Source organism: Triticum aestivum, chromosome 3A (genome assembly GCF_018294505.1).
Source record: "Triticum aestivum cultivar Chinese Spring chromosome 3A, IWGSC CS RefSeq v2.1, whole genome shotgun sequence".
NCBI classification, from domain to species: Eukaryota; Viridiplantae; Streptophyta; class Magnoliopsida; order Poales; family Poaceae; genus Triticum; species Triticum aestivum.
This window is the reverse complement of record NC_057800.1, coordinates 66,301,086-66,320,137: the sequence shown is the minus strand read 5'-3', so window position 1 is coordinate 66,320,137 and position 19,052 is coordinate 66,301,086. Positions and strand designations below refer to the sequence as shown.

At 48.5% G+C, this 19,052-nt stretch overlaps 1 protein-coding gene across 1 annotated transcript; it reads right to left on the bottom strand.

Annotated features, from left to right (window-relative positions):
• Window positions 1-574: 574 nt before the first annotated feature.
• On the bottom strand, window positions 575-1,859 carry LOC123057936 (BTB/POZ and MATH domain-containing protein 2-like). The gene is made up of 2 exons (XM_044480797.1): window positions 1,570-1,859; window positions 575-1,413 (listed from the first exon to the last, which is right to left on the bottom strand). The coding sequence occupies exons 1-2, from the start codon at window positions 1,826-1,828 to the stop codon at window positions 707-709; spliced, it is 966 nt and encodes a 321-aa protein (XP_044336732.1). The 5' UTR covers window positions 1,829-1,859; the 3' UTR covers window positions 575-706.
• Between the last annotated feature and the right edge of the window lie 17,193 nt (window positions 1,860-19,052).

Genomic DNA, 19,052 nt, shown 5'->3' with positions numbered 1-19,052 from the left:
CATAGTTAATTACATCGACTAATCTGTCCACCACCACCCTCTTAATCTAAACAGAATTACTCATGCACTACCCACACTGCTAATCCTGCGAAGAAACCATCCAGGTCCCCTTTTAGTAGTCCCGCTTGCCTCCAAGCTCTTCCTTCACTGTCGATCTTCCACGTAAGCCTATCCAGCGACGCTGTTGCTCTATTGAAAACGATGTCATTCCGGTGCTTTCAAATCTTTCACATGCCCAAATGACACAGAGCATGGTTGTTTCTTCGTTGGTCACCCCTTTGCTCTTTGCCTTGCGCACCAATCGCCAAGTATCTCGCCATCCAGTGGATCAAACTCTGGCCTCCCGCTCGCCAAACAAAACAGATGATAAAAATCATGGGATGGTGAACAATATGGTTGTAATATGTGGTGAGAGAAAAAGCTGACTAGGTATGAATAGAACTCATGCATGACACAAAATCTCCAAGCAAATCCAAAGACTCTCTCATGCACGGTATCTCCCGTGCATGGGAGAATTGCTTTTCTCGACCGCGTGATCCTCGATGTAGAGGCAGGGCAGCACACAGTGTTCTTGCAGCCATGTGCAACAGGATCAAATACTATATGACGAAAATATAAAAATTCCCGTATCTGATCTCTCTAGGATCAAATACTTCTTGGCGACATGTTTTGAGATAGCAACAAGTACTAGCATATTACTCTACTTTTATTGCTTAAGCCTGGCAAGCTTGGCAATGAGATCTTTGAGAACAGAGGGGCAGCATGCGGCAAGACTATCCAGACCACCGGTCGCCATGACCTTTTGCAGGTTTGCAGGAGAGTTGAGAAACTCCAAGCACGTCTCCTTCAGCCCGCGACAGTTGTGCTGCTCAGCTAGCGTCAAGATTGTCGTGGCCGTGGACACATCGACGTACTCGGACAGCTTCTCTTCACACATCAGCCTTAGTCGCCGGAGATCATACCTGTCAGCAGCGATGAGTAGGTGCCGCCACATCACATCTGCATCTTCTTCCTCCTCTATGTCCGGCGGCGAGTCACTGTAAATGAACCCGAGCATCGCCCTGAAAACTTGCGCGTCCATGTCGTCGACCTGTATGACGCTTGTAGTGGCCGTACCCTCTTTCATGGTGCCAAAGAGCTCTGCCTTGAAGACGGCAGATCTGGCCGCCAGCACACACCGGTGCGCTGCGATCGTCTCGCTGCCGACCTTGAACGTCACGTCCGTTCCCTCCTCGGCCAGAAGAAGATCGCTGAAATGCTGTTGCATGTCGGAAGGCGGCACCTTGATGGACGGAAAAGCGGTGGCGGTGTCCATGCTGTTTATGGCATCCCCAACGACCACGATGTCACAGCGGAGGGTGAAACTGTCATCCTTAAGGTATTTTGATCTTTCCAAGGTGTCCCTTCTGATGAACTGGTGATAGGCCGCACATAGATTGCTTCTAGGCAATTCATATACTTGGCTAGCGCGAATCTGCGTGGATCCTTGATTGTATATCTGATCGACGAAGCTAATCTCAAACTGCAACTTCAATGGGCTTGCAAGTGCAGCATCATTATTTAGAAGACCAAGATAAAGAGATATAAAATCTGCATTCTCCGACTTGGCGCCATTGGGGTAGTACTGGATGCACCAAAGGTAGCCGCCAACCATGAAAGGGCGAGACCTGATGCACTCTCCCGTCGGTGTGCTGATCTTGGTGCGCGAGTACCCCTTGACTATGAGCAGGTGGTAGCCGCTGGAGGTGTTGCTGCTTGTGGTTGGCGAGGACGATCGTGGCGCTCGCGCTCCTTCATCGGTGATGACAGATACGCCGGTGAAGGGCATGATCCACGAAGCGACTCCACCCAGGTGAGCTCCCGACCACTTGGCAAGGAGGGAAATTGGAGACGAGGAAGACGCACCATCTATACACAATGCACACCCGCTATATATACTCTGCTCTAGGGGATGACTCTTTCAGTACGGGAACGCACGCGTCTCTCGTATGTGAACGTGACTGCAAAAGTTTAGGAAAATGAGGAGACTGCGCCGTCCGTCTCCTCGAGAGCTGAGACAGTCCTCGCTTCCACTCCCGAGGGCAATGAATAGACAGGTGTCGTTTCAGTGCAACTTCCAGTTAAATCTGACGAGCAACGGAAGCCAGCAAGTTTTTCGTGCCTGTAAAAAGGAAACGTTCGTCGCCCGGCACGTCTCAGTCTGCCTATTTAACTGTGCAATCTGATTGTTCGCTTGGTTTTCTCTAATTAATCAAGCAACTTTTTTCTTTTCTTTTTAATAAACGCAGGAATCTTGCCATTTCGAAAAGAAAAAAAAATAGCCACGCTGCATCACATAGAGTACTTTGTGCAGTTGTGTCAAGATTCGCTAATTGATTTCGGCTCTACATCTCCATGCAACAAGCTCCCTCCCTGCTTTGTAAATCTTTTTTACCTATATATAATAATAATAATAATAATAATAATAATAATAATAATAATAATAATAAAGTAAATTAGGTTTCTTTCGTCCGTCATGACATTTTTCAGAAAAGTCTCTCTATCTCAGAGAATTCAACCCGCAGTCCTGTTTTAAGTTAAAACGAATCGTTATTTTCGTATTTTACACAAAAGTCCCTGTCTTTTCTTGAAATCAATCCGCCATCCGGATTTAAGTCACACCCGAACCGTTATTTTACATTTTTCGAAAACCCCCCTGATGTTTTAGGTAATTCATCCGTGGATCATATTTAAGTCAAACAAATGCTTTTTAAAATTATCCATATCTTTTAAACCGTAATTCCGATTTAAACATGTTATATATGAAATTTGATTAGAGAAATATGTAGAATATGAATATAAGATTATTTTTACCTGTTAAGTATTTTTAAATATTATTTTGGATTATATTTGAGTCAACCAAATGATTTTCTAAATTATCTGTATCTTTTAAACCGTAACTTTGATTTTAACATATTATATATGAAATTTTATTAGAAAAATGTGTGTAATCTAAATATCATGTTAATTTTACCTGTTAAATATTTTTAAAATATTGTTATGGAAGCAAACTTATAATTTATTGCGCAAGATTCTTTTTTTTCATACCGGCGGCGATCCGGATTGCAAATAAACACCCCACTATAACCATATACGGAAATGGAAATATCGATAACTACACATGCATACCTCTGAAAAATGTCGCAGGGGAAAACAACAGATTTCTCATCGCGAGAGTGAGAGAAAGCGAGCGAGAGAGAGAGGGGGAGAGAGAGGGAGAGGGAGGAGAGAGAGGGAGAGAGACGCCTTAGGATTAACCATATTCAACACATTTTTTGTTGTTTTGGGTGAACACCGAGACCATCGCCGGCGAGGATGAGAAGGAGGATAAGCGGCAACACAAATATGATGCCTCGGAAAAATAAAAGAGATGGACATCGTCTTGAGTAATGGTTGTTGAGTTAAGAGCGTGTGTTATGTTTTCTCTTCCATTGCAACGCACGGGCTCTTTTGCTAGTAAAACAAAAACCGTAAAATATACGGCCAAAGAATACAAGGTGATGAAGGAGCCCAGTTATTGGGCAGATTTGGGTATAACCGGACAATAGGAACGACCACGACCACGTCGCCGAAAGCTAACACCATGAATACAACACTACGACACATCCAAGAACACATAGGATCCACAACAACGCCCTCGGGGGGAGAAACGGCACTAGGTGTCACCGCTGTCGAGTCCAAGACATACAATGGTCTTCACCCGGAACTCTAACACAGACAGAAGAACCACATCGACGTCTTCAAGAAGATGGCGTCACTTGCAGGCGGCACCGTCGTCGGCATCAAAGCGTGGAGCTTTCGCTCGGCAGCTCACCCATGTCACCATGAGGTAGCCAGGATAGTCGCGATGAAACCAAGTCTCCGGGTCCTGGATTTGAGCGTCGCCACTGCCTTAGCACAAGACGAGCCCGAGCAACCCCTACTACACCCCTCTCGCCCAAAAGACCAAGAAGCATAGCTACGGCCGCTGCCATGATGCCCACCAAAGAGCCAGTCATGCAGAAGCCATCCAGGGCCGTCGTCTCGACACCCATGTCTCGAGCCACTGCCAACTCTCTGCCTCAAAACACACCAGCCATGGAAGGTAGACTGAAAGGCGCCTCCTGCAGGACTAACATGTTTTAACCCTCCACTGTAGGAAGCGTACGCGCTAAGTCCCCAACCAGTCCCGATGAACCTATGGGGAGGGGCACAAACGGATTGCTGCCGACGTCCGTGGCCGAGCAAGCCTCTGTCTAAGCCCAGACGACCTCACACGACGCCACACCCATAGACATTGTCGCCGATCATACTGACAGCACCATGGTGTCACGTGACCCGACACAGACCACCGCCACCAACAAGCAGGAGGAAGGAGAGCACAAACGTGACAACTTGCACCGTCATAGCGGCTAGGTTGGCTCCCCGTGCCTACGCCCAACGAATGATATAGACCATCTACCAGATCCACGCCACCCCAGCCAACAGGTAAGACCATGCTAGGCCACCACTACGAGTTGGAACCACGGGTCACCACCATCCGAGAGCCGCAGGCCGCCCGGGCATCTCCCGGAGGGAACCCGAACGACACCACTATGCCAGATCCGAGCGGGATCCATGTTGCCACCACGCGCCGGACGCACCCCGCAGAGGCGCCAAGCCACCGACATCACTGCGTCACAGCAACTCATACGCCAACCGATGGCCACTCCGGGCCGCCGCCGCCACCCCGCGCTGCTGGTCGACACCCAGCCGCCGGATCCTTGATGTCTATTACACAACCTTGTTTTTGTAGACGTTGTTGGGCCTCCAAGTGCAAAGGTTTGTAGGACAGTAGCAAATTTCCCTCAAGTGGATGACCTAAGGTTTATCAATCCGTAGGAGGCGTAGGATGAAGATAGTCTCTCTCAAGCAACCCTGCAACCAAATAACAAAGAGTCTCTTGTGTCCCCAACACACCAAATACAATGATAAATTGTATAGGTGCACTAGTTCGGCGAAGAGATGGTGATACAAGTGGTATATGGATAGTAGATAAAGGTTTTTTAATCTGAAATTATAAAAACAGCAATGTAACTAATGGTAAAAGTGAGCATAAACGGTATTGCAATGATAGGAAACAAGGCCTAGGGTTCATACTTTCACTAGTGCAAGTTCTCTCAACAATAATAACATAATTGGATCACATAACTATCCCTCAACATGCAACAAAGAGTCACTCCAAAGTCACTAATAGCGGAGAACAAACGAAGAAATTATGGTAGGGTACGAAGCCACCTCAAAGTTATTCTTTCCAATCAATCCGTTGAGCTATTCCTATAAGTGTCACAAACAACCCTAGAGTTCGTACTAGACACCTTAAGACACAAATCAACCAAAAGCCTAATGTCACCTAGATACTCCAATGTCACCTCAAGTATCCGTGGGTATGATTATACGATATGCATCACACAATCTCAGATTCATCTATTCAACCAACACATAGAACCTCAAAGAGTGCCGCAAAGTTTCTACAGGAGAATCATCACGAAAACGTGTGCCAACCCCTATGCATAGGTTCATGGGCGGAACCCGCAAGTTGATCACCAAAACATACATCAAGTGAATCACGTGATATCCCATTGTCACCACAGATACGCACGGCAAGACATACATCAAGTGTTCTCAAATCTTTAAAGACTCAATCCTATAAGATAATTTCAAAGGGGAAACTCAATCCATTACAAGAGAGTAGAGGGGAGGAGAAACATAAGATCCAACTATAATAGCAAAGCTCGCGATACATCAAGATCGTGCCAAATCAAGAACACGAGAGAGAGAGAGATCAAACACATAGCTACTGGTACATACCCTTAGCCCCGGGGGAGAACTACTCTCTCCTCGTCATGGAGAGCACCGGGATGATGAAGATGGCCACCGGAGAGGGATTGCCCCCTCCGGCAGTGTCGTGGTTCTAAGGCTGACAGTAGAATAGGGGGGTAGGAATGTAGAGGCAAGATCCTAACTATGGAGGAGTTATGCACACGAGTTTTACGAGTTCAGGCCCTTCTCAGAGGAAGTAACAGCCCTACGTCTCGGAGCCCGGAGGCGGTCGACTGAATATATGCGTGTGAATTACAGAAAGTGCGAACCCTTGTCCCAGAGGAGGGGGGTGGCTTATATAGAGTACGCTAGGATCCCAGCTCCCCTCTGTTACACAAGGTTCAATGCTCATAAAGGAGGGGCGTTACTGGTAACGTTTGCAGTAAAGTGTTGTAAATGCCCATAAAGCTATGGTTTAAGTCCTGACCGTTGCACAGTGGAGAGTTTCTCATCTTCTAGTGGTCGAGTGTCTTCAAGGTGGTCGAGTGAGCACATCTTCACGGTCGAGTGGATGATGGTTTCTCTTCGACTGCTTCTGATTCTTTGTAAAGATGTCCTTGGGGAGGGTATGTTGGACAGATCCATGACCCTACCCTAAGTACACATCTCCATCATTAGCCCCCGAATGGATCAGGGTTTGAGTGAGGAAGGAGTTGGGAACACTTCCGACCCATTCTTTGTGCTATGAGTATATCTTGTTCTGGAACAATGAGTTGAGGTGACGACGTCGACTCCTTTCTCAGTCGCCTTGGTCCATTCTTGGTTTTTGTCGAGTGAATTTTCATGGTAGAATTCTGAATGATGATGTAGAGGATGTTTGTCTTCAGTCTGACAGGTTGCTCTGCTCTCCGCGGATTTTGCGGGATTCAAATTTTGGGAAGTGCGCCAGACGGACGGTACCGAGGTTATCGGGACGGATTAGGCAAGTCTCCTCGATCCCCGCACCACCTTTTTCGCCACGTACTGTGCGCGCGACTGTTGCGGGATTTGTTTAGATCGTATGGGTCCGCTAGTCAGTCACTCGGGGGACGACCATATAAAAGGCCCCGGACCAGGCCTCTACCCCGTGCGCTCCCATTCTCTCTTCTTCTTCTCCCGATCTCTCCGCCACGCTTGCTTCCGCCCTCATCGCCGGACTCTCGCCCGAGCTCGACCCGTCGCTATGGGTAAAGAGAAGATGGTGGCGCTGGAGCGCGCGAAGAAGGCGACCGCAAAGGCGAAGGGCAAGCGGACCAGCCGGGGCGGATCCTCGTCGAGATCCGGCCTGCCGCCGGGCTGGATCCAGGGCGACTGGATCCGCTCGACAATCACCCAGGACAACCTCGACGACCTGGTGGAGGGGGGACTGATCCTCCACAAGTCGGCACGGCTCCCGGGGAACGAAACCGAGCCGCAGCCAAGGGAGGGTGAGTGTGTTCTCCTTGCCACCCACGTAGATCGCGGATTCTCACTGCCTCCCCATCCTTTCTTTCGGGGTTTTTTGAATTTCTTTGGGGCTCAACTTCACCATTTCACTCCGAACACCATAGTCTATCTGGCTGCTTTCGTGTCGATGTGTGAAAATTTCTTGGGCTGTCGACCGCACTAGGGTCTTTTCAAACACATCTTCACCTGCTGCTCCCAGTCGGTCAAAAAGGCCAATCCGAGTGACGAGAGGACACAAGTGATCCAGGTGTGCGGGGGTTTGGTGATCCAGATGAGGAGCAAGAGTACCTTCACAACCATGATCCTTCCCGACTCGGTCCGGGGCTGGCAGTCGACTTGGTTCTACTGCAAGGATCAGCCGACCCCAGGTCAGTCGACTGGACTTCCTCCCTTTTCCTTGGCTCGAGTGGAGAAGCCCGCCCCCCTGAAGGTAGTTCCATAAGAGAAGGCGCAGGTCAAGGTGCTAGTCGAGCGGGTCGTCCAACTCATCCGCGAGGGGGTGACCGGAATGGACCTGCTGGAGGTCTTTCTCGGTCGACGCATCCAACCGCTTCAGGCGCGTGGTCATCCGATGTGGATGTACTCTGGGCTCGAGGATTCCACTCGGATCCACCCGGAGGATGTCAGCGAGGATACCTTGGAGAAGTGGTTGATGGGGATCACCAGCAACAAAGACAACCCTCGGGGGTCTAGGAGGGTGATTCCATTCGACAACTCACACCAGCCGGAGCAGGTATAATTCTGTTTTATCAAGTATCTTTCCGATTCACCGTGTGACATCTTGTTTATGGTCGACTAAATTTCCTTTGATCATTGTCCTTTCAGGCCCTCATCGACATGTATTCAATGCCCAACAGAGTGCAGCAACAAGACATCAAGGAAGAAGCGAGCGGGGGCGAGAGCGGCGAGGGGCACTCGGATGCCGAGGAGGACGAGGAGAGCGACGAATCGAATGATGACGAAGAAGTCGACTCGCCTCCTGCAGGGAGAGGAGATCCAAACACGCTCACGACCCGGCGAGCGCTCCAGACTTGGTGGCCGCGCCGATTGGACAGTCTTTGAAGCGTCCCAGGACGTCTTCCCCAACACCAACTGAGAAGGCTCCAAAGCAGTCCAAAGTTGTGCCACCTCCAGCGCCGAAAGCACCGAAAGCCACCTCCTCCAAACTGCCAAAAGCTTTGCCCAGGATCAAAGTGACCGTCCCTACTATCTCCGGGTAATCATTTGACTTGTCCTTTTCGTTGACTCGATTAACCGGACGTAACCGATTGAATGCGGGTCTTTGCAGTGCTGCTACGTCAGGAACCTCTTCTCTCCAGTACCGGGAGAGGAGATGGAAGATGCGGTAACCTCCAACCCAGGTATAAACTCTTGCGATTTTGTTCTTGATTCTTTGGTCGACTGCGTTCTAGTGGTTCACTTGGGGTCGAATGATCTGCCTTGCAGCTCCACCCAACGTCATCGATCTTCTAGATGACGATGAAGATGTGGCTCTTAAGCCCAGGAAGAGCAAGAAGGTAGCAGCTGGTAGGATGTCTCGGCAAGAACCGACTACGACACCTCCCGTCCGTCAGCCTGAAGACGCGGGCAGGGCCTCTGTGACCTTCGCTGCACCCTTGTCGAGTGAGCACTCCACACCGCCGACTGCGCCTGTGATTCCTTCAGTCGTCCAACTCCACGCCACGGAGCTCCAAGCCGCCGCACCTGGGTCGTCTGCTCACTTTTTCACCAGCTACCCCGTCCCGGACAACCAGTCGGAAGCGGCTACGGAAGCCATCCGACAGGCTGACATGATGATGGAGCGGGTGAAGACGGTGCATGAAAACAGCCAGGCTGCCTACGACGCCAGTGCTGCTCTTCGGGCCAATGTCCAGGTGAGTAGACTTTCCGACTGTTTTTGCTCTATGAGGAAATGTTACTCGAAAAATCTTCTTCTACACAATCTCCTGTTGTTTGCATCGAATTAGAGCACCCGCTGGGTGTTTTGTTGTTTTTGGTAGTTTCGCTCTTCCACTCGGTCTGGGCGAGTGGGATCTGAACCGGTGGGGCCACGCTAAGTGCACCCACTGGGTGTAGTCCCCGAGACCGCGGTCGACTGCTGGCAGTCGACTGGGGTCTGAGTTCTACTTTCCTTTCTTTTTCACTCCTTACACTCGACTCAGGCGGACCGGTCGAGTAAGATCCAAACCGGTGGGGGCACGCCAAGTGCACCCACTGGGTGTAGTCCCCGAGACCGCAGTCGACTGCTGGCAGTCGGCTGTGGTCTGAACAGCTTTTTTTGACTTGGTCCGGGCGGACCGGACGAGTTGAGTCTTAGTCAGCGGGGGCACGTCAAGTGCACCCGCTGGGTGTAGCCCCTGAGACCGCAGTTGACTGTGTGCAGTCGGCTGGGGTCTGAGCGAACTTCTTTAGGTTTTATTCACTCAGAAGTAAACAACCTTTGATCTTATCGACTGATCTGTCTTTTGCCTTCTGCAGAAGTCTTGTACTCTTATTTCTAAGTTTGCTGAGCTTGAGGAGAAGCAGAGGCAACTCAACCTCGACTTGGAATTGGCCCAGCAGAATCTGAAGAAAGCTCAAGGTGAAGCCGCTGGTATGGAAGGTAACTGACTGTCTACTGGCTTTCAATATATTTCTTTGATCTCTTCTTTGATTCGATTGTTTCTTTTGCAGAGAAAATGAAGTTGGCTCTGGAGAAGAAGGACTCGGACCTCGTCGCCGCGCAAAAAGCAGCCCAACATAAAACTGCTCTCGCAGACCAGAAGCTTGCTTCAATCGGAACGCTGGAAGGGGAGGTGAACAAACTGAAATCTTGTCTTAATGAAGCTAACCGCGAAGTGACCAGTCTGAAGAATGTTGGGGAACATAGCAGAATTTAAAAAAAAATTACGCATCACCAAGATCAATCTATGGAGTCATCTAGCAACGAGGGAGAGAGGAGTGCATCTACATACCCTTGTAGATCGCGCGTGGAAGCATTCAAGAGAACGAGGTTGATGGAGTCGTACTCGTCGTGATCCAAATCACCGATGACCAAGTGCCGAACGGACAGCACCTCCGCGTTCAACACACGTACGGTTGGGAAGACGTCTCCTCCTTCTTGATCCAGCAAGGGGGAAGGAGAGGTTGATGAAGATCCAGCAGCACGACGGTGTGGTGGTGGATGCAGCAGGATCCCGGCAGGGCTTTGCCAAGCGCAAGCGGGGAGTAGAGGTGTTACGAAGGGAGAGGGAGGCGCCTGGAGCAAGGGGTGTGGCTGCCCTCCCTCCCCCCTCTTTATATAGGGGCGTTGGGGGGGCGGCCCTAGGAGATGAATCTCCAAGGGGGGCGGCGGCCAAGGGGTTTCCCCCCAAGCCAAGTGGGGGGCGCCCCCACCCCTAGGGTTTCCCAACCCTAGGCGCAGGGGAGGCCCAAGGGGGGCGCACCAGCCCACCAGGGGCTGGTTCCCCTCCCACTTCAGCCCATGGGGCCCTCCGGGATAGGTGGCCCCACCCGGTGGACCCCCGGGACCCTTCCGGTGGTCCCAGTACAATACCGGCGACCACCGAAACCTTCCTGATGGCCGAAACTGGACTTCCTATATATAAATATTTACCTCCAGACCATTCTGGAACTCCTCGTGATGTCTGGGATCTCATCCGGGACTCCGAACAACTTTCGGGTTACTGCATACTAATATCTCTATAACCCTAGCGTCACCGAACCTTAAGTGTGTAGACCCTACGAGTTCGGGAGACATGTAGACATGACCAAGACGCCTCTCCGGTCAATAACCAACAGCGGGATCTAGATACCCATGTTGGCTCCCACATGCTCCACGATGATCTCATCGGATGAACCACGATGTCGAGGATTCAATCAATCCGTATACAATTCCCTTTGTCAATCGGTACGTTACTTGCCCGAGACTCGATCGTCGGTATCCCAATACCTCGTTCAATCTCGTTACCGGCAAGTCACTTTACTCGTATCGTAATGCATGATCCCGTGATCAACCACTTGGTCACATTGAGCTCATTATGATGATGCATTACCGAGTGGGCCCAGAGATACCTCTCCGTCATACGGAGTGACAAATCCCAGTCTCGATTCGTGCCAACCCAACAGACACTTTCGGAGATACCTGTAGTGTACCTTTATAGTCACCCAGTTACGTTGTGACATTTGGCACACCCAAAGCACTCCTACGGTATCCGGGAGTTGCATAATCTCATGGTCTAAGGAAATGATACTTGACATTCGGAAAAGCTACAGCAAACGAACTACACGATCTTTGAGCTATGCTTAGGATTGGGTCTTGTCCATCACATCATTCTGCTAATGATGTGATCCCGTTATCAATGACATCCAATGTCCATAGTCAGGAAACCATGACTATCTTTTGATCAACGAGCTAGTCAACTAGAGGCTCACTAGGGACGTGTTGTGGTCTATGTATTCACACATGTATTATGATTTCCGGATAACACAATTATAGCATGAATAATAGACAATTATCATGAACAAAGAAATATAATAATAACCATTTTATTATTGCCTCTAGGGCATATTTCCAACAGTCTCCCACTTGCACTAGAGTCAATAGTCTAGTTACATTGTGATGAATCGAACACCCATGCAGTTCTGGTGTTGATCATGTTTTGCTCTAGGGAGAGGTTTAGTCAACGGATCTGCCACATTCAGGTCCGTATGTACTTTACAAATCTCTATGTCTCCATTTTGAACACTCTCACAAATGGAGTTGAAGCGACGCTTGATATGCCTGGTCTTCCTGTGAAACCTGGGCTCCTTGGCAAGGGTAATAGCTCCAGTGTTGTCACAGAAGAGAGTCATCGGGCCCGACGCATTGGGTATGACTCCTAGGTCGGTAATGAACTCCTTTACCCAGACTGCTTCTTGTGTTGCCTCCGAGGCTGCCATATACTCCGCTTCGCATGTAGATCCCACCACAACGCTTTGCTTGCAACTACACCAGCTTACTGCCCCACCATTCAAAATATAAACGTATCCGGTTTGTGACTTAGAGTCATCTAGATCTGTGTCGAAGCTAGCATCGACGTAACCCTTTATGACGAGCTCTTCGTCACCTCCATAAACGAGAAACATATCCTTAGTCCTTTTTAGGTACTTCAGGATATTCTTGACCGCTGTCAAGTGTTCCATGCCGGGATTACTTTGGTACCTTCCTACCAAACTTATGGCAAGGTTTACATCAGGTCTAGTACACAGCATAGCATACATGATAGACCCTATGGCCGAGGCATAGGGGACGACACTCATCTTTTCTCTATCTTCTACCGTGGTCGGGCATTGAGCCGTGCTCAATCTCGTACCTTGCAATACAGGCAAGAACCCCTTCTTTGACTGATCCATTTTGAACTTCTTCAATATCTTGTCAAGGTACGTACTATGTGAAAGACCAATGAGGCATCTCGATCTATCTCTATAGATCTTGATGCCTAATAAATAAGCAGCTTCTCCAAGACCCTTCATTGAAAAACACTTGTTCAAGTAGGCCTTTATGCTTTCCAAGAATTCTATATCATTTCCCATCAACAGTATGTCATCCACATACAATATGAGAAATGCTATAGAGCTCCCACTCACTTTCTTGTAAATGCAGGCTTCTCCATAAGTCTGCGTAAACCCAAACGCTTTGATCATCTCATCAAAACGAATGTTCCAACTCCGAGATGCTTGCACCAGCCCATAAATCGAGCGTTGGAGCTTGCACACCTTGTCAGCATTCTTAGGATCGACAAAACCTTCCGGCTGCATCATATACAATTCTTCCTTAAGGAAACCATTAAGGAATGCCGTTTTGACGTCCATTTGCCATATCTCATAATCATAGAATGTGGCAATTGCTAACATGATTCGGACGGACTTCAGCTTCGCTACGGGTGAGAAAGTCTCATCGTAGTCAACCCCTTGAACTTGTCAATAACCCTTAGCGACAAGCCGAGCTTTATAGATGGTCACATTACCATCCGCGTCTGTCTTCTTCTTAAAGATCCATTTATTTTCTATGGCTCGTCGATCATCGGGCAAGTCAGTCAAAGTCCATACTTCGTTTTCATACATGGATCCTATCTCGGATTTCATGGCTTCCAGCCATTTGTCGGAATCCGGGCCCGCCATCGCTTCTTCATAGTTTGAAGGTTCACTGTTGTCTAACAACATGATTTCCAAGACAGGGTTGCCGTACCACTCTGGTGCGGAACGTGTCCTCGTGGACCTACGAAGTTCAGTAGCAACTTGATCTGCAGTTTCATGATCATCATCATCAACTTCCTCTCTAGTCGGTGCAGGCACCTCAGGAACATTTTCTTGAGTTGCGCCACTTACCGGTTCAAGAGGTAATATTTCATCAAGTTCTACTTTCCTCCCACTTATTTCTTTTGAGAGAAACTCTTTCTCTAGAAAGGATCCATTCTTGGCAACAAAGATCTTGCCTTCGGATCTGAGGTAGAAGGTATACCCAATAGTTTCTTTAGGGTATTCTATGAAGACGCATTTTTATTTGGGTTCGAGCTTTTCAGGTTGAAGTTTCTTGACATAAGCATCGCATCCCCAAACTTTTAGAAACGTCAGCTTAGGTTTCTTCCCAAACCATAATTCATACGGTGTCGTCTCAACGGATTTCGACGGAGCCCTATTTAAAGTGAATGCGGCAGTCTCTAAAGCATAGCCCCAAAATGACAGCGGTAGATCGGTAAGAGACATCATAGATCGCACCATATCCAATAGAGTGCGATTAGGACGTTCGGACACACCATTACGCTGAGGTGTTCCAGGCGGCGTGAGTTGTGAAACTATTCCACATTTTCTTAAGTGTGTGCCAAATTCATGACTCAAGTATTCTCCCCCACGATCTGATCGCAAGAACTTGATTTTCTTGTCACGTTGATTCTCAACCTCACTCCGAAACTCCTTGAACTTTTCAAAGGTCTCAGACTTGTGTTTCATTAAGTAGACATACCCATATCTACTCAAGTCATCAGTGAGGGTGAGAACATAACGATAGCCACCGCGAGCCTCAACACTCATTGGACCGCACACATCAGTATGTATGATTTCCAATAAGTTGGTTGCTCGCTCCATTGTTCCTGAGAACGGAGTCTTGGTCATTTTACCCATGAGGCATGGTTCGCACGTGTCAAATGATTCATAATCAAGAGACTCCAAAAGTCCATCTGCATGGAGCTTCTTCATGCGTTTGACACCTATGTGACCAAGGCGGCAGTGCCACAAGTATGTGGGACTATCATTATCAACCTTACATCTTTTGGTATTCACACTATGAATATGTGTAACATTACGCTCGAGATTCATTAAGAATAAACCATTCACCAACGGAGCATGACCATAAAACATATCTCTCATATAAATAGAACAACCATAATTCTCGGATTTCAGTGAGTAGCCATCTCGAATTAAACGAGATCCTGATACAATGTTCATGCTCAAAGGTGGCACTAAATAACAATTATTGAGGTTTAAAACTAATCCCGTAGGTAAATGTAGAGGTAGCGTGTCGACGGTGATCACATCGACCTTGGAACCATTCCCGACGTGCATCGTCACCTCGTCCTTCACCAGTCTCCGCTTATTCCGCAGCTCCTGCTTTGAGTTACAAATGTGAGCAACCGCACCGGTATCAAATACCCAGGAGCTACTAAGAGTACTGGTAAGGTACACATCAATTACATGTATATCACATATACCTTTAGTGTTGCCGGCCTTCTTGTCCGCTAAGTATTTGGGGCAGTTCCACTTCTAGTGACCACTTCCCTTGCAATAAAAACACTCAGTCTCGGGCTTGGATCCATTCTTTGGCTTCTTCCCGGTAGCTTGCTTACCAGGCGCGGCAACTCCCTTGTCGTCCTTCTTGAAGTTCTTTTTACCCTTGCCTTTCTTGAACTTAGTGGTTTTATTCACCATCAACACTTGATGTTCCTTTTTGATTTCCACCTCTGCTGATTTCAGCATTGAATATACCTCAGGAATGGTCTTTTCCATCCCCTGCATATTGAAGTTCATCACAAAGCTCTTGTAGCTCGGTGGAAGCGACTGAAGGATTCTGTCAATGACCGCATCATCCGGGAGATTAACTCCCAGCTGAGTCAAGCGGTTATGCAACCCAGACATTTTGAGTATGTGCTCACTGACAGAACTATTTTCCTCCATCTTACAGTTGAAGGACTTGTCGGAGACTTCATATCTCTCGACCCGGGCATGAGCTTGGAAAACCATTTTCAGCTCTTCGAACATCTCATATGCTCCATGTCTCTCAAAACGCTTTTGGAGCCCCGGTTCTAAGCTATAAAGCATGCCGCACTGAACGAGGGAGTAATCATCAGCACGTGACTGCCAAGTGTTCATAATGTCTTGGTTCTCTGGGATGGGTGCATCACCTAGCGGTGCTTCTAGGACATAATCTTTCTTGGCAGCTATGAGGATGATCCTCAGGTTCCGGACCCAGTCCATATAGTTGATGCCATCATCTTTTAGCTTGGTTTTCTCTAGGAATGCGTTGAAGTTGAGGACAACATGGGCCATTTGATCTACAAGACATATTGTAAAGATTTTAGACTAAGTTCATGATAATTAAGTTCATCTAATCAAATTATTCAATGAAGTCCCACTCAGATAGACATCCCTCCAGTCATCTAAGTGAAACATGATCCGAGTTAACTAGGCCGTGTCCGATCATCACGTGAGATGGACTAGTCAACATCGGTGAACATCTTCATGTTGATCGTATCTTCTATACGACTCATGCTCGACCTTTCGGTCTTCCGTGTTCCGAGGCCATGTCTGTACATGCTAGGCTCGTTAAGTCAACCTAAGTGTATTGCGTGTGTAAATCTGGCTTAGACCCGTTGTATTTGAACGTTAGAATCTATCACACCCGATCATCACGTGGTGCTTCGAAACAACGAACCTTCGCAACGGTGCACAGTTAGGGGGAACACTTTCTTGAAATTATTACGAGGGATCATCTTATTTAAGCTACCATCGTTCTAAGCAAATAAGATGTAAAACATGATAAACATCACATGCAATCAAATAGTGACATGATATGGCCAATATCATTTGCTTCTTATGATCTCCATCTTCGGGGCTCCATGATCATCGTTGTCACCGGCATGACACCATGATCTCCATCATCATGTCTTCTTGAAGTTGTCTCATCATCTATTACTTCTACTACTATGGCTAACGCTTTAGCAATAAAGTAAAGTAATTACATGACGTTTATGTTGACACGCAGGTCATAAATAAATAAAGACAACTCCTATGGCTCCTGCCGGTTGTCATACTCATCGACATGCAAGTCGTGATTCCTATTACAAGAACATGATCATCTCATACATCACATATATCATTCATCACATCCTTTGGCCATATCACATCACAAAACACTTGCTGCAAAAACAAGTTAGACGTCATCTAATTGTTGTTGCAAGTTTTTACGTGGCTGCTATAGGTTTCTAGCAAGAACGTTTCTTACCAACGCCAAAACCACAACGTGAATTGCCAATTTCTATTTACCCTTCATAAGGACCCTGTTCATCGAATCCGATCCGACTAAAGTGGGAGAGACAGACACCCGCCAGCCACCTTATGCAACTAGTGCATGTCAGTCGGTGGAACCAGTCTCACGTAAGCGTACGTGTAAGGTCGGTCCGGGCCGCTTCATCCCACAATGCCGCTGAATCAAGATAAGACTAGTAACGGCAAGATAATTGACAATATCGATGCCCACAACTTCTTTGTGTTCTACTCGTGCATAGAAACTACGCATAGACCTAGCTCATGATGCCACTGTTGGGGAACGTAGCAGAATTTAAAAAAAAATTACGCATCACCAAGATCAATCTATGGAGTCATCTAGCAACGAGGGAGAGAGGAGTGCATCTACATACCCTTGTAGATTGCACGCGGAAGCGTTCAAGAGAACGGGGTTGATGGAGTCGTAGTCGTCGTGATCCAAATCACCGATGACCAAGTGCCGAACGGACAGCACCTCCGCGTTCAACACACGTACGGTTGGGAAGACATCTCCTCCTTCTTGATCCAGCAAGGCGAAGGAGAGGTTGATGAAGATCCGGCAGCACGACGGCGTGGTGGTGGATGCAGCAGGATCTCGGCAGGGCTTCGCCAAGCGCAAGCGGGGAGGAGAGGTGTTACGGAGGGAGAGGGAGGCGCCTGGAGCAAGGGGTGCGGCTGCCCTCCCTCCCCCCTCTTTATATAGGGGCCTTGGGGGCGCCGGACCTAGGAGATGAATCTCCAAGGGGGGCGGCGGCCAAGGGGTGGCTTCCCCCCAAGCCAAGTGGGGGACGCCCCCACCCCTAGGGTTTCCCAACCCTAGGCGTAGGGGAGGCCCAAGGGGGGGCGCACCAGCCCACTAGGGGCTGGTTCCCCTCCCACTTCAGCCCATGGGGCCCTCCGGGATAGGTGGCCCCACCCGGTGGACCCCCGGAACCCTTCCGGTGGTCCCGGTACAATACCGACGACCCCCAAAACCTTCCCGATGGCCGAAACTGGACTTCCTATATATAAATATTTACCTCCGGACCATTCCGGAACTCCTCGTGACGTTCGGGATCTCATCCGGGACTCCGAACAACTTTCGGGTTACTGCATACTAATATCTCTACAACCCTAGCGTCACCGAACCTTAAGTGTGTAGACCCTACGGGTTCGGGAGACATGCAGACATGACCGAGACGCCTCTCCGGTCAATAACCAACAACGGGATCTGGATACCCATGTTGGCTCCCACATGCTCCATGATGATCTCATCGGATGAACCATGTTGTCGAGGATTCAATCAATCCGTATACAATTCCCTTTGTCAATCGGTACGTTACTTGCCCGAGACTCGATCGTCGGTATCCCAATACCACGTTCAATCTTGTTACCGGCAAGTCACTTTACTCATACCGTAATGCATGATCCTGTGATCAACCACTTGGTCACATTGAGCTCATTATGATGATGCATTACCGAGTGGGCCCAGAGATACCTCTCCGTCATACGGAGTGACAAATCCCAGTCTCGATTCGTGCCAACCCAACAGACACTTTCGGAGATACCCGTAGTGTACCTTTATAGTCACCCAGTTACGTTGTGACGTTTGGCACACCCAAAGCACTCCTACGGTATACGGGAGTTGCACAATCTCATGGTCTAAGGAAATGATACTTGACATTCGGAAAAGCTACAGCAAACGAACTACACGATCTTTGAGCTATGCTTAGGATTGGGTCTTGTCCATCACATCATTCTCCTAATGATGTGATCCCATTATCAATGACATCCAATGTCCATAGTCAGGAAACCATGACTATCTTTTGATCAACGAGCTAGTCAACTAGAGGCGAGTCTGGACTGCAGCTAAGTCTCCTAGTGGGAGAACTTGGGCGAGTACTGGACTGCAGCTAAGCCCCCGAGTGGGAAGATTGCTCTCCACTCGGTAGGATTTTTTCAAACTTAGGCGAGTACTGGACTGCAGCTAAGCCTCCTAGTGAGAGAACTTAGGCGAGTATTGGACTGCAGCGAAGCCCCCGAGTGGTAGGATTGATCTCCACTCGGTAGGATTTTTTCAAACTTAGGCGAGTACTAGACTGCAGCTAAGTCTCCTAAAGAGAGAACTTAGGTGAGTACTGGACTGCAGCTAAGCCCCCGATTGGGAGGATTGCTCTCCACTCGGTAGGATTTTTTGAAACTTAGGCGAG

Bases quoted from the DNA above. Each gene is read 5' to 3' on its own strand.
- LOC123057936 (XM_044480797.1), bottom strand. From the start codon at position 1,828: ATGCCCTTCACCGGCGTATCTGTCATCACCGATGAAGGAGCGCGAGCG. The intron at 1,414-1,569 runs GTCTTCTAAATA...CCTATCACCAGT, and splicing joins TTTTATATCTCTTTATCTTG to TCATCAGAAGGGACACCTTG.